At 34.7% G+C, this 15,421-nt stretch overlaps 1 protein-coding gene across 1 annotated transcript; it reads left to right on the forward strand.

The window, feature by feature from the left end:
- The first annotated feature begins 1,450 nt into the window (after window positions 1–1,450).
- Window positions 1,451–13,372, forward strand: LOC127101557 (DNA damage-binding protein 1a). The gene is made up of 19 exons (XM_051039003.1): window positions 1,451–1,863; window positions 1,961–2,009; window positions 2,179–2,238; window positions 2,350–2,441; window positions 5,238–5,289; window positions 5,437–5,499; window positions 5,608–5,657; window positions 6,226–6,301; window positions 6,715–6,924; window positions 7,055–7,161; window positions 7,299–7,407; window positions 7,971–8,171; window positions 8,304–8,519; window positions 9,440–9,550; window positions 10,641–10,916; window positions 11,229–11,503; window positions 11,588–11,939; window positions 12,025–12,309; window positions 12,532–13,372. The coding sequence occupies exons 1-19, from the start codon at window positions 1,760–1,762 to the stop codon at window positions 13,111–13,113; spliced, it is 3,270 nt and encodes a 1,089-aa protein (XP_050894960.1). The 5' UTR covers window positions 1,451–1,759; the 3' UTR covers window positions 13,114–13,372.
- The last annotated feature ends 2,049 nt before the right edge of the window (window positions 13,373–15,421 follow it).

Raw genomic sequence — 15,421 nt, forward strand, 5'->3', positions numbered from 1 at the left:
TGTCAGAAATAAATCACAAACATTACCAATTGAATGCCACTTACTTTTCCCGATCAAGATATTCATTCCCTGCTTTGATCCAACCAACTCAGACCAGTTCCCTGCTTTTGATTCATTGCATACAACACTTTAAACTGCGTAAAATCCTTTTCAAATGTTTTTCACCAATTTGACTTCTGAAAATTAACTTTGATTTTGAAAATTAAAATAAGTGGAATTAGTCTATTCAACCCCTTTTAGACTTTGACCACCATATTCAACTAACACTCCCCATGGGAGACTGATTCTTTAATTTATAAATTTGGTCACATGTAATTTGGTTTTCACTAAGTAGCGTAAGTAGTGGGTGCGTCATCCTTTTAATGCATGAAACATGTCATTTAACTTGCTTTTAACTTGCTTTGACAAAGAAAATCATTTCAATTGTTGGAACATGCTTGACGAGTCACCTTCTATGAAGCAGAGATCTCCATACGTCTAACATGTTAACGACCTCACCCTACCTCTTTTTAGTACTCTCAGTCCCACTTACGAGATGTTTGACTAATGAGCCAAATCTATTAACATTTGTTGGGCTTGGGTTGAAACATAACAATCACATACCCTCAAACACGAGACCAATAAATACGAAATGGTTAAGCAAATATATAATAATCAACAACTCCTCAAATACGAAATTTGTAAGAACGAGTGATTAAATATACATATAACAATCCATTTGTAATTTCATTGATTACGAAACAACAAAAAATTTAACTAACAAATTAGATCTTAATATTACAAATATGAAACAAGAAATTGTGACGGATCGAACTTGAATGAGGAATCGAAGGAGATAAACAACAATATTAAAATTTATTTTTCAAATTTTAATTGAGAGAATTAGCAAATTTTTAATTACTTAATTATTTATCAAGAGTTTAAATAAACATTTAATTGTAATTATATCAAAACAAAAAATACAATAATAATTTATTTATATGTGTGCCATGTAGATATTAAATAGTTTGTCATACAAGATTTAGCTGTGCCAAGAAATGAGTTTAATTTTAGAATTTGGCACACAAAAAAAAATATAAAAAAGAAACTACAATTTTTTTTTTTATATATTATAAATATGTAAATGTAATTTAAATTATAAACAATTGATAAAAAGAGACTGAAATTGCAATTTTTTATATTTATATTATAAATATATAATTATAATTTAAATTATTAAAATTTTTGATAAAAAAGACCAAAACTGCAATTATAATTTTTTATATACTATAAATATATAAATATAATTTAAAATATAAATAAATAGTATTAAAAAAGTTATTTTTTGTTGTTGTTGTTGCTACTGTGTAAAACAAAAATATTTTCTAACTAATTTTCTTTTTAATAAAATAAATCTGCTTTCGCGGAGTGAAGTAAAATTGTAAGAAAAAGACCTAAAATGAAATGAAAGAAAAAAATTAGCGAGCATAATTTCTCTAGGACCTAACCATAAAGGGCAAAAACCGAAAACACAGAAGCTATAACGAGACGAGGGCTTTGGGGTTAGAGAACTCAGAGAGAGTGGCGTCGCCGTCGTAAAGGCCCAACAAAACAAGCGATCGACCGAGCTAGCAAGTGGCCGTGGTTAACAGCAGCACTCTGTAGTTGCGAGAAGCGAGAAACGCAAACCCTTTCGCATTTCTCACTGTAAAAACTAGTAGCGATTAGCACAGAAAGTGTGAAGAGCGAAGAAGAAGAGAATATTCAAGAGAAGAGAAAGATGAGTACATGGAACTATGTTGTCACTGCTCACAAACCTACCAACGTTACTCACTCCTGCGTCGGAAATTTCACCAGTCCTCAAGACCTCAATCTCATCGTCGCGTATTTACTCTTTCATTTTTCTTAGGGTTCTTTCTCAATTTCACTATTTGGTTTCAATTTGTTGATTCATTTCTCTTTTTGTTCTGTTTTCATCCAGGAAATGCACTCGCATCGAGATTCACTTGCTTACTGCTCATGGCTTGCAGGTATACACAATCTATTTTTACTAGAACTTTTTTGATTTTGAACTCGATCGTTGGATTTTTGAACTCAATCCTTCGATTTTGAACTCAATCATTTTGTTGGAACATGTTGTTACTTTTCATGTTTTAAATTTCGGTTGATTGTGTAATAGAATGGATTTTCTCTTTGCAGTCTATATTGGATGTGCCATTATATGGAAGAATTGCTACACTTGAGCTTTTTCGCCCTCATGTGAGAATAAAGCATCTTTATTTCTTGGATGCTATATAATATTTAGTTTTGTTTGTATATACTAAAGTGTTCATGGATTATTTTTATCCTCTTTGTCTGGGGCTCAAACAGGGTGAAGCACAGGATTTTCTGTTTATTGCTACTGAAAGATACAAATTCTGTGTTCTTCAATGGGATACCGAGACTTCTGAGCTTGTTACACGGTATGCATGAGAAGACACATTCTTTCATTTAGAGCAGTCTTATGTTTATGATTTATTTTGTACATATTGACATAATAATTTCTTCTCAAAAAATGTTCAGCAACTGTTGATGTAGTTTAGTAGGGCTGAACCAGTAATCAACTGTGGTTAATAATAATACCATTTGGCTGTATTAACATTTGCACTGTGAATTTAGTGACGTACTAGTTCACTTGGTTAGTTAGTTTAGAATGGAGGAGTTAACAGTTCATATGCAGTCTAAAGAATGAGTTCATAACTTCAAATCCATGTTTTTAGTTACAAGGATTGAAATGCTTATTTCCAATTAACTAGTTAAGCAATAATCAGGGCAATGCTTCTAGGTGTCACCATTGGCTAAAGGCTTGAGGAGAAAGTAGTGTTCCCAATGGGTGCTCTGCTTAGTATTTTGAAGGTTAAATATGTTTTAAGTCCCTATAAAATTCACGGTTTTCTAAGTTTTGTCCTCAAGTATATATATATTTTCCAATTCTTGTCCCTATTTTTCTTTTATAGGGACTAAAAACACTTTTTTTGTAATTTGTTTTTTAAATAGGACCGAAATTAGACCCAGTTTATGTAGGGGAGTGAACTTCTAAAAGGTGTAATTTAGTAGCGACTAAAGACATTTAATTATTATTTTGATCGATTTCCATTTTTGTTGTGTAAGTTACAAACATCTAACTCCAGATTCACTCTCATGCACTTGGACACCCTTTTTTACTTTCTTTACAATGGAATTAGCGAGTAATGTTTTTTTGGTTTCAAGGACAGCGAACTGAGTGTTCAAGCTGGGACTTTAGTTAAGAATGAAGATTAAAACCTTTCTAAACAAAATCTCTATATAGGTCATGTCTGAGTCATCTGGGACCAAGGACTTTTTAAAAGTTAAAAGTTGGGAATCACAACTCATTAAGAATGGAATCCCAAATTTGAAGTTTGTTGTGCCTTTCTAAATTAGAATTGTTTTTTGTGTGACAAACTAACAACGAGGAATCAAATGATAAAATAGAAGGCGGGAACTGGAAAGGGTAAGAACAAACAAGTTTCCTGTTGAAAATTGAAAGCTGAATAGGGGAATGTATAATGAAACTCTCCCAAAGGTTATTGCTCCTCAAAAGATCTCTTATTTCCTACACAAGTGGTAGATTTGCATAATTTATCCCTACACTCTGGTATCTTTCTATTTAACTAATCCCTTTTAAGTTCTAACTTCTAACTAACCAACAAAATAACTGCTACCCTTATTCTGTCCTAATTGCCCTTCTTGAGAATATCACACCCACTTGTACTAGAAAATCCACCTTGCCCTTGAGAATTCTTCCTCCTCAGGAATGTTGACACTTTCCCCATCCTCAGTCGCTTGTTCATCTTCTATCAAGATTATGACAATCTTTTTTTCTTCTTCTAGGAATTTGTGCATGGGAAAAAATGGTTAGCCACTCCATTAAGATCCTTGTTCATTTCGCGCAATGACATACTCATTTTGGAGAGGCTGCTGAGCCCATCTGTTTTCTCAATGGAATAGTGTTGTTATGATTTAGATGTTGGATGAGACGTGTTGCCCCTTGTCTAATTGTAGGTTCCCATTTGAATAATTGGTTGGACGCCCATAGTTGCGTTGAGGGACCTGATTGATAGTTGAGACCACTCAACTAATGCTCATGTGTGACATAATGCTTTCTTGTTGGAATGCTGAACTCAAAAATCCAGTTTGATTGTTTTGGAGTTGCTCATATTACTCGAGCTTCTTCCTCTGAATCATTGTGTTTGGCAACAGCTAGGCCTTTTCATGTCAATACCAGGTCCTTTTCATTGTGATTACCCTAAAGGATCTTGGCATTCATGTAACGGGGTAGTTATTTATCGCCCCTGCTCTTGTCGTTTGAGCCGTTGGAATCTTTGTCCATGGTGTCTGACTTATGCTTAGGTGTAGGGACCTCACTGCACACATGTTTCTCATACATGTCATCATCAATTTGCCACCACACACAGATCTTCTCTGTGTTATCCTGTCTGATTTCAAGGAGCTGATATCCTTGTTCACTCATTCATTCTGATCTTAAAAATTTCGCCAAGTCGGACCAACCTAGTTATTTATCCACCCCTGCTCTTGTCGTTTGAGTCGCTGGAATCTTTGTCCATAGTGTCTGACTTATGCTTAGGTGTCGGGACCCCACCGCACTCATGTTTTTCATACATGTCATCATCATTTTGCCACCACACAGATCTTCTTTGTGTCACCTTAGGTCCCCACATCCTGTCTGATTTCAGCAACCTGATATCCTTGTTCACTCCTATTCATTCTGATCTGAAATTTTTTGCCAAGTCGGACCAACCTTGTTTTGGATCAACAATGAGTAATTGAAGAATATAGTAGAAGATAGAAAAAACAGGATGAATATTTCATTGAAGATTAAAATTTATAACTGAAAGGAAAAGGTCTTTTGAAGGATTTCCCCTTCTCAAACATTTCTCCTTTAACCGAAAAGCTATTGAGTTACATATTGAATCTATATATGTTTTTCCTTTATTTATCTTATTGATTTCTTTTAACGAACTAATCTAACTATCTTACTTATAGACTTTCTGCTGATCCTTTTCCTTCTGAACAATGCATCTGAACCGTGTATATGTAAATCAAAATCCATAGTAAGATGTTTCTGATTGTACTATCTAACTATAGACCGTCGCCCTTAAAGATTGACTAGTTTGTTTAATCTATAATTCCTTAATGATTAATTTGTTTGTTGGATTCTCTGTTCCATTGTCATACAGATCAATGGGGGATGTTTCTGATCGTATAGGACGACCAACGGATAATGGTCAGGTATTAAAATCATTACACTTCTAATAAATCTTGAATGGTTATTTGTTCATCCAGTTCTATTTTTAAGAACATCAATGCTTGATAGTCTAGGATTAGATGAAAATTGTTTAGTTCATTTAAGCATTTATCCCTTTTTTCTCTATGCAGATTGGCATTATAGACCCTGATTGTAGGTTGATTGGACTCCACTTGTATGACGGTTTGTTTAAAGTGCGTGACTTATTCTTATTCTTTATCTTGTAAGAATAGAATGGAACAGCCATACATTTAGGTTTTCATTTCATGACTTGAATAACTAACTGTTCTTTGATCTTCCAGGTTATTCCATTTGACAATAAAGGACAGCTCAAGGAAGCTTTTAATATCAGGTAATCATATTATATTATTCTTTTGATTGTCTACACAGTATGTTAATTTCAATCTGTTCTTCACTAAGTATGCATAAATGTAATAACTATGAGTCAATTACCTTGATTAATGTTTACCGGTTGTTACCACAATCCTAACTGTGTAAGCATGACCTTTGAACTTACGTCATGTTAGATATTGTCATGTCTTCAAATAATTTTCCTTGAAAACAGCATGTATTTGGGTAATTGGTTAGGTAGAGAAGATGTATTCATAAGAGAAGTAAAGAAAAAGGAAATACGTCTATGCCTTTGATTTCTTGTAAGTGAAAAGATTGATCCCCTGATTAGCGGAAACCCTTGGGGGGTGGGGGGTGGATATATGCCTCATTTCTATTGAGTTTTCAGCAATTCATTTTTTTTATTTCAGTTTCTCTGGCTTCATAACAGCAACAAATAACCACTCTTTTAAACACATACCACTGTTAATTGTTTTTAAACTTGAGAAATTTACATAGATCTTATTACCTAGTTTTTCCCCTCTATTTCTGATATAATTTTATTAAAAATATGATTCGTTTGTTTTCAGGCTTGAGGAGCTCCAAGTTTTGGACATCAAATTTCTGTATGGTTGTCCAAAGCCTACTATTGTGGTTCTTTACCAGGTTTTTAACTTTATTTTACCTATTTTTTTGGGTGTATTAGTTCCTAACACGGGGATAGGGCTAAGACAATGGCTGTAGACTAGCTCCTTACAAGATGAACAAATGAAAACACACATGAAAATGGAAACTGTAAATACCACAATTGGTGACCAGTGTTTATACAATATTGGAGGTGATGTGTGTATGATTTCAGAGCCCGATGTCATAGTTGTACTGTTGTATTTCAGTTTATGGTTGGGTTTACTCGTACAATTGCGTTTCTTTAATTACTCACTTTTGGGACGATATCTTGTTAATAAAAAGTCTGCCGCATTTTTCCCCATTTCATTTATGTAATATATTTGGCCAGAAACCATAACTGCCTTTATCATAACATTTTGATGACTTTGATATTATATTTTCATCAATGGCAGGATAACAAAGACGCCCGTCATGTTAAAACATACGAGGTTGCTCTGAAGGATAAAGACTTTGTTGAGGGTCCGTGGTCACACAACAATCTTGATAATGGGGCTGATTTATTGATACCGGTTCCCTCGCCTCTTTGTGGCGTGCTTATTATCGGAGAAGAAACCATAGTATACTGCAGTGCTGATGGCTTTAAAGCTATTCCAATCAGACCTGTATGCTAAATAATAGTATCTTCTCATTCCATTTAAATCATGTGATGTGAATTTTCAAATATTCACGAATTTTACTTATTTGTCAAGTTCTTGAGCTTGTCTAAATTATACCTTTTGGTGTACTTTTCAGTCAATTACAAAAGCCTATGGAAGAGTTGATCCTGATGGTTCTAGATACTTACTTGGTGACCATACAGGATCACTGAGTCTACTTGTTATAACCCATGAGAAAGAAAAGTATGTAATCTCTCGTTGTGCTATTTCAATGTTGGCTTACCATATTTATTTTAGCCATATATTGACTAAGGAGATAGTCAGTATTTTTATTTTAGCCACCAAATGGCGTGATTTATATGCCTTTTTTAATTTTGTAGGGTTACTGCTCTCAAAATAGAGCCCCTTGGGGAGACTTCCATTGCATCTACAATTTCATACCTTGATAATGCATTTGTCTATATTGGTTCAAGCTATGGAGATTCACAGGTGGAGTGATAAACTTGAAAATGATTTTATAAATTTTCATTTCATATGTGAAAGTTGATTTTATCTTAACTTCTGACTCCCTGAAGTACTAGTTTTGAACATAGTATGGAGTTATGTTGCGATCAAAATTCAAACTCTCGAAAGTACTGGTTTAAGTCTAGTTTTGATAGGGATGCTTTTGTTTTTACAGTATTCTGCAAGGCTATCAAACTGAATTTTGATAAAGTTTTATCTCAGAGACTTTTGAGATGATTCTTAAAAAGCATATCCTAGTACACAACCATAATTTAACAGCATATTTAGGACAAATATTTAATATTCCGACTTCATGACAAAGCAAATGGAAAAAGAAGGTAAAAACATAAGTCTATACAACAATACAAACAGGAAACTGTCTCCTTAATCTATTAGGCAGATTTGCAATATTTCAAATGTTTTCTTCTCTGATTGCTATGTCATACTGCTTTGAAGCCTTTAAAGTATATTATAGCATGTCCTTGCTGATTACTTTTACTTCCAAATTCAGACATGCCTAATAACAATTTCTGATGGGTGAAATACAGCTCATAAAATTAAATCTACAACCTGATGCAAAAGGTTGTTATGTGGAAGTCTTGGAAAGGTATGTCAATTTGGGGCCCATTGTTGACTTTTGCGTGGTAGACCTTGAAAGGCAAGGCCAAGGTCAGGTTGTGACTTGTTCTGGAGCTTACAAGGATGGCTCTCTCCGTGTTGTTCGTAATGGAATAGGTATCAATGAACAGGTAAGCTCTCCTTGTCCTTCCGTGGAACTTCTGATCCCAAGGCGCCGCGAAAAGAAAAATTAAATTCAAATTTTTTACATTAAACAACACATGCTTTGCAAAATATTAATTTTCAAATTCATTCTTTTTTAGGCATCAGTAGAACTTCAAGGTATCAAAGGAATGTGGTCGCTAAGATCCTCAACTGATGATCCTTTTGACACTTTCCTGGTTGTAAGTTTTATAAGTGAAACAAGAATATTAGCAATGAATCTTGAGGATGAGCTGGAAGAAACTGAGATTGAGGGATTCTGTTCTCAAGTACAGACATTATTTTGCCATGATGCAATTCACAATCAACTTGTACAAGTAGGTTCTGATCTGATTTTCCCACTATGGTTGTTTTTGGTTGATTTAGTACTTACATCTTTATTTAATTTTAGAAATATGAACGTTAACAAAGCAATTCTTATTGTAAAATAAGTAAATCTGTTCATAGCCGTAAAACAATGGATTTACAATCAAATGTTACTGTTTGGTTGTTCATTTATTATATTTTCTACATGACCTATTTATTTAATTTTAAAATTTTCTCAAAACATGTCATTTTAGCAAACGGCACACGAAATTAGAGACATTGTTAATTTTGTATGGGAATTAAAATTTACGACTTTAGAAAATTACCCCTCGTTTTTTTGACAAGCAAAATTACCCTCCATTAATAGTATGTGAAAATAATATTACAAGAATTGAAAAATAAGAGCAATAAATAATACAATATATTGTAGGATAAGAGACTTTAATACTTCATGGATATTGTAACCAGTATTGTGATGATTTATTTTTGGCCAAAATGATTTATATTGTTGGACATAGGTAGTATTCTCTTGTGTATAGATTTGTTGACCCCATTAAGCGGGATAAAGTTTAGTTAACGCCGCGGTTTCCTTTAGTATTTAAAAAAAAGAATTAATGTCAAAGTTATTCATAGGAGAATACAAAGATTAGGGATAAGTCGAAATCTAAATCAAACAAAAAGAATCGAAATCTGTTGAAATCGTAAGAGCCTAAGTTTTGAAGTATGCTTAATGTGTTTATATTCTTGAAGCTTCGTGTTAAAGCTCTAGTTTTGCATTCTCTTTTGAAGTTTAGCTATGCTATGATATGAGTAATTTTTGTAAGTTGATACCATAAATTGATACTCTTCTGTTGAACTATTCCACATTTCTTATACTTTATCGGTGTTGAGTTGGAGTCACCTATCATTAGCTAATAAACCAATGTAACAGGTCACATCGAACTCTGCAAGACTTGTCAGTTCCACAACTAGAGAGCTCCTGAATGAATGGAATGCACCATCAGGCTTTTCAGTAAATGTAGCTACTGCCAATGCTACCCAGGTTTGATTTCTAAAAGTGTAAATGATATTTGCATGGTTTTCTAATTGCAATGTGGCTTTTCAAAGTTGAGTCAGAATTACAAAATCTGTTACGTTTCTTCTCACTTACTTTTCCATGTAAGTGTCATGACATACCTTAGCTGCCAAGATGTTGAAAGCCAGTCATCAATGAGCAGCTCCTTATTTTATTTTGATTATATAGAATACCTGTTTTGCTAGTAACTGCTACTGCTTAATGGAGGAAAGCTACCTTTTTAAAGAAGTTATATGACCATTGAAGTAGAAAGTAATGCTAATAGCTGCCAGGGTTAAATCTAAAGATAAAAGGAGAAAAATAGCCAATAGGAATGTTGAAATAGTGGTTGTGAAACATTTGCCACTAGTTTTTTGGAAATTTATTTGAGCAATGGTTAGTTATGGCTAGGTACTATGATAAGGACTTGGGTGAGGGGCAAGTCCCATATTGAGTAGCATGGGGTGCATGGAGTATTTAAGTGGCCTGGTTCTTCCTCCTTCATAGTTAGCTTTTAAGGGATGGTTCCCAAAGTACTCAGATACTTATCATGCTCTTCCCTAAAGGGTAGAGTTTCTGATTGAAATACTTCAAGGTACTGACCTAAGTGATATAATTTGTGTCAAAATCCTTGCATGGGTGGATCATGGAAGAGTAGGTTATATATTTTTAACTGTTCACTCGAAAGTAGTTTTATTTGCGACTTCCCTTAAAAGTAGTTTTAAATTTCTGACCGTTCACTCAAAAGTAACTTTTGTAAATAGTATATATTGATATCCAAACACTGGAACTAATTTGACCGAAGGTAACTTTTTTTAGTGTTGCTTGGGACTTGAAACTAATATTGTGCTTGGCTGCATCTTCACAATTTGTTCTCTGATTTTATTTCTGAATCTCTCTACAAATAGTTTTGGTAGAGTATCCTATCATGCGTTTTGAAAGTTACCATCTAAATCAATCTGCTTAACTCGTTAATTATTTTTGCAGTTTTATGTTATGCAAATTTCCTTTTATGGGTTTACTATTAGAACACGCATTTTGCAGTGAAGTTAGTAATTCTTGTTACACATGGAGACAGGTTTTGTTGGCTACAGGCGGTGGGCACTTAGTTTACCTTGAAATTGGAGAAGGTGTATTACAGGAAGTAAAACATGCCCAACTGGAGTATGAAATCTCGTGCCTAGACATAAATCCCATTGGTGAAAACCCCAATCAGAGTCATCTAGCAGCAGTTGGAATGTGGACTGACATAAGTGTTAGACTTTTTTCTCTTCCTGACCTTAATCTCATCACAAAGGAGCATTTGGGCGGAGAGATAATACCTAGATCTGTTCTTCTCTGTGCTTTTGAAGGGGTAGGCTTTCCTTGAGCTATCTTTTTATGTTCTGTTTTTCCACTTCTGCTTTTGGTTATTTTCCTTCTGTACTGATTATGATTTGAAATGCTTATCACTTTCATTTTAAGTTAAATTTTTAGAGTAGCATTTTTGAATTTTCATACATGCTAATAGTTGTGGGGATATGTATTGATATCTTTTTACAGTTCTGCTTGTGCTAAATATTTTTGTAATTTTCAAACAATTATTTTTCATAAATTTAATGGTGGTTACCTTCCTAGTTCAAAACATTGTAATAAAGTTTATTGCTTTTATCATTTTGTTCTCCAGATATCTTACTTGCTATGTGCCCTTGGTGATGGTCATCTCTTAAACTTTATGTTGAACACAAGTACTGGTGAGTTAACAGATAGGAAAAAGGTCTCTCTTGGGACTCAACCTATTACTCTCCGGACTTTCTCATCCAAGAATACTACCCATGTATTTGCTGCATCTGACCGGCCAACTGTGATTTATAGTAGTAACAAAAAGTTACTCTATAGTAATGTAAATCTGAAGGAAGTGAGTCACATGTGCCCTTTCAACTCTGCTGCTTTTCCAGACAGGTATGTTTTTTTTTGTTGCTCCGCATTTATCCCCTATTGTTGTTTCTGGGTCTTGTACTTCAATACTGTTCTTAACTTTAACAGTTTAGCAATCGCAAAGGAAGGTGAGCTTACTATTGGCACCATTGATGACATACAAAAACTCCATATTCGTTCTATTCCACTTGGGGAGCATGCACGAAGAATCTGCCACCAGGAGCAAACCAGGACGTTTGCTATTTGTAGTTTGAAGTACAATTCTGCAAGTGCTGAAGAATCTGAAATGCATTTTGTCCGCTTGCTGGATGACCAGACTTTTGACTTCATATCAGTTTATTCACTTGACACTTATGAGTATGGTTGCTTTATAATTAGCTGCTCCTTCTCAGATGATAATAACGTGTATTACTGTGTTGGAACTGCATATGTATTGCCAGAGGAAAATGAGCCAACCAAGGTAAATTGATAAATGTGTATTCTTTGGTATTGATCTAGTCAAAGCTCCTGATATAACTCCTTTTTAAATTTCAATGCGAGTGTAGGGAAGGATTCTTGTGTTTTCAGTTGAAGAGGGAAAGCTACAACTAATTGCCGAAAAAGAAACAAAAGGAGCTGTTTACTGCTTGAATGCGTTTAATGGTAAATTGCTTGCTGCTATTAATCAAAAGATTCAGCTGTACAAGTGGGTGCTCCGGGAAGATGGCACTCACGAATTACAGTCTGAATGTGGACACCATGGGCACATACTGGCTTTATATGTGCAAACCAGAGGAGATTTTATCGTAGTTGGTGATCTGATGAAGTCAATCTCATTGTTAATGTATAAGGTAAGCCTGATTTGTCATAATGCTGAAGTTTTCTGTCATTGTCTACCTGTTCATTTTCCAAGGTTACTGTTTCCTTTTACCTTCCTCTCTTAAAGACATAACCGTACTTTCTGGTTGGGTTTTCTTTGATTTTGAGTTCTTGTGGATGAATATCTAATTTTCTGGATATTGAGCTCTGAGTTTTCTTTTGGAATAATACATTGTTGCTCTTTATAATTTTAGCATGAAGAAGGTGCTATTGAGGAGAGAGCTCGGGACTATAATGCAAATTGGATGTCAGCTGTTGAAATCCTTGATGATGACATATACCTTGGTGCAGAAAATAGTTTCAATCTCTTCACTGTTCGGAAAAATAGCGAAGGCGCCACTGATGAAGAACGGGGCCGTCTTGAGGTGGCTGGTGAGTATCACCTTGGAGAATTTGTCAATCGATTCCGGCACGGCTCCCTTGTTATGCGATTGCCAGATTCCGAAGTAGGCCAGATTCCAACCGTTATATTTGGTACCATTAATGGTGTTATTGGGGTAATTGCCTCTCTTCCTCACGAGCAGTATGTTTTCTTAGAGAAGCTTCAGTCAAGCTTGAGGAAGGTGATTAAAGGTGTTGGAGGACTCAGCCATGAGCAATGGAGATCATTTAACAATGAGAAGAAAACTGTAGAAGCCAGAAATTTTTTGGACGGGGATTTAATTGAATCATTTCTTGATCTTAACCGCAACAAGATGGATGAGATTTCCAAGGCAATGGATGTTTCAGTAGAGGAGTTAGCCAAGAGAGTAGAAGAGTTGACAAGGTTGCACTGAGTTTATGCTCGTTTGAAGCTTCTTTTGTTTCTTAATTCTTTATTCTCATTGTAACATTTTTCTTCTTTTTTGTGCGTTTGTTGGGGTTAGAATAACATAATCATGTTTTATACTCCCCTGGCTTTTGCTTTCAGTGATGATGTGACTAGGGATTGGTTTGCATTTGACAATGAATCACAAATGATGTCTGTTAATATGTAAAAGCATAACTAGACTTCCGAACCTTCATTTTCTATATATGTTCTTTCAAGCCGTGTAAGTTATGCATACAGTTGAATGTAGCAAATGATTAAGTAGGGAAAAAATAGATGGTCGAACCTGAAGTCTACTATTGAGATGCTGTTTATAAGATTATATCTTGATATTGTCAAAGGAAAATGCTATCAACAGATTCTCAAATGCAGGTTTGATTATGTTTAGTATTTTTGAGTACTCAAGGTTGGTTTGTCTTTATGAGAGAATACGTTTCGGCTAAATGCTGTATCTCAATAATGTTGAAACAATGTTTTATCACATGAAATTGTACTGGTAAGAGTTTATTCCCAAGTCAAAGTTTGATTTAAATAGAGTGAAAATACTGTTAAAAATAAAACTAGAAAATCTTGTCTAATGAAAAGAGAATCACAAGACTTTCCAACTACTCCGCCCGGTAGCCGTGTGGTAGATGCATGACTCATCTAATTTCCCAACTTTGAAACGTCACAAACGGTAGACAGGGAGAATAAGACGACGCCTTAAGCGATCGGTCCTCGGCGCCGAACATAGATCTGGTACCGGTGCCGACATAGATCTGGATGTAGCATGCCGTCTATTAAACTTTTGCCTGAGATATGACCCAACGAGTAAGGAAACATTACCCAACACCCAAGAAGACTGAAGCAATTGTGTATACAACCTTTATCTCCGAAGGTAAGGTAAACCGAATGGCTCTCTAATGCCGTATTAGTAAAGAAGACCTCAGAAAAGTGAATAATGTGTGCTCATTACACTTGCCTGAATTAGGCATCCCCTAAAGATTCATATCTACTTTCAAACATATACAAACTAGTAGATAATTAAGCCGCTTACCAACTCTTGTTGTTCATGGATGTGTACTTTGGTTATAACGAGATACCCATGTATGAGCCGAATAGAGAGAAACAACCTTTATGACTGAGTGAGTCAACTGTCAATATATTAGAGGATGATGAACAAAGTCTTCAAGGAAGAGATAGGTGAAACACTAGAAATTTATATGGATGACATCGTAAAGTCCAACGATGAAGAGCTGCATGATAAGCACCTCACTTGCGTATTCAGGAGAGTTTGATAGTATAACATGAGGCTCAATATAGAGGAATGTATCTTTGGAGTCATAACCGACAAATTTATGGGCTTTTACCGATTGAAACATGCATAGAAGAGAATTCAGACAAATGCAAGGCAATCATCAAGATGGTAACGCCAACAACAAAGAAAGAAGTAATGAAGCTAAATGAGATGTCGATGATTTTAAACACGCTCATTTATAAATCGTCCCAACACGCTTTACCGTTCTGCAAGTTATTGAGGAAGGAAACACACTTCGAGTGGGTCGCAAAGTATGAACAAACATTCACATCCTTACAGACGACCCTATAAACCCTGCCAGTTCTATCCCGACCAGTTGTGGGGGGAGTTTTATTCCTTTATTTGCCTGTCTCTACTACAGCAGTTAGTGCCTTCCTCATAAGAGAGATGTGTTTCACTCAGAGTCTGATGTATTTTATTTCTAAAGCCTTGGCCAGACCTGAGACATATTATTAAAAGATAGAGAAGGTAACAATTATTGGTGTAAGTCCTAGAGGCCAATAGTTTTTGTACTTGTATCGAATTATTTATTAATAATAATAAAATATTTCTTTATTATGTTTTTTTTAAATAATAAAGTTCAAAGAATAGTTAGTCCATTTAATGAAATGATAAGTTTAATCATGAGATTCCATTAAATATAAGGACATATTTTAAAAGTATCCATAGTCGAACTTTATCGTGAAGTGAGACAACATTAAAACACTGCGACTATTATGAAGATATACTGATGATCACGTCTCATGGATCATGTATAAGAGTTATAAGTCTTACCATATGTATGCATATTAGGAGTCATATTTATACCAGATGGATCCATTTTAAGAATACTACATAGAATGTTATTCAAAATGTCATAAGTTATTTACATAGTGGTAGTGATGTATACCACCCTTTGACCTGAAACTACTATGAAACCTAGATGTGGAGTCAAATACTTTATTGTTGATCAAACGTTGTCTGTAACTGAAAGACCATA

Source organism: Lathyrus oleraceus, chromosome 7 (assembly GCF_024323335.1).
Source record: "Lathyrus oleraceus cultivar Zhongwan6 chromosome 7, CAAS_Psat_ZW6_1.0, whole genome shotgun sequence".
Classification (NCBI taxonomy): domain Eukaryota; kingdom Viridiplantae; phylum Streptophyta; class Magnoliopsida; order Fabales; family Fabaceae; genus Lathyrus; species Lathyrus oleraceus.

What these genes read in the sequence shown, in the direction of transcription:
- LOC127101557 (XM_051039003.1), top strand. Translation starts at nt 1,760, where the DNA reads ATGAGTACATGGAACTATGTTGTCACTGCTCACAAACCTACCAACGTT. An exon ending in ACTTCTGAGCTTGTTACACG is followed by an intron (nt 2,442 to 5,237) that starts GTATGCATGAGA and finishes ATTGTCATACAG; the next exon opens with ATCAATGGGGGATGTTTCTG. An exon ending in ATAACCCATGAGAAAGAAAA is followed by an intron (nt 7,162 to 7,298) that starts GTATGTAATCTC and finishes TTAATTTTGTAG; the next exon opens with GGTTACTGCTCTCAAAATAG.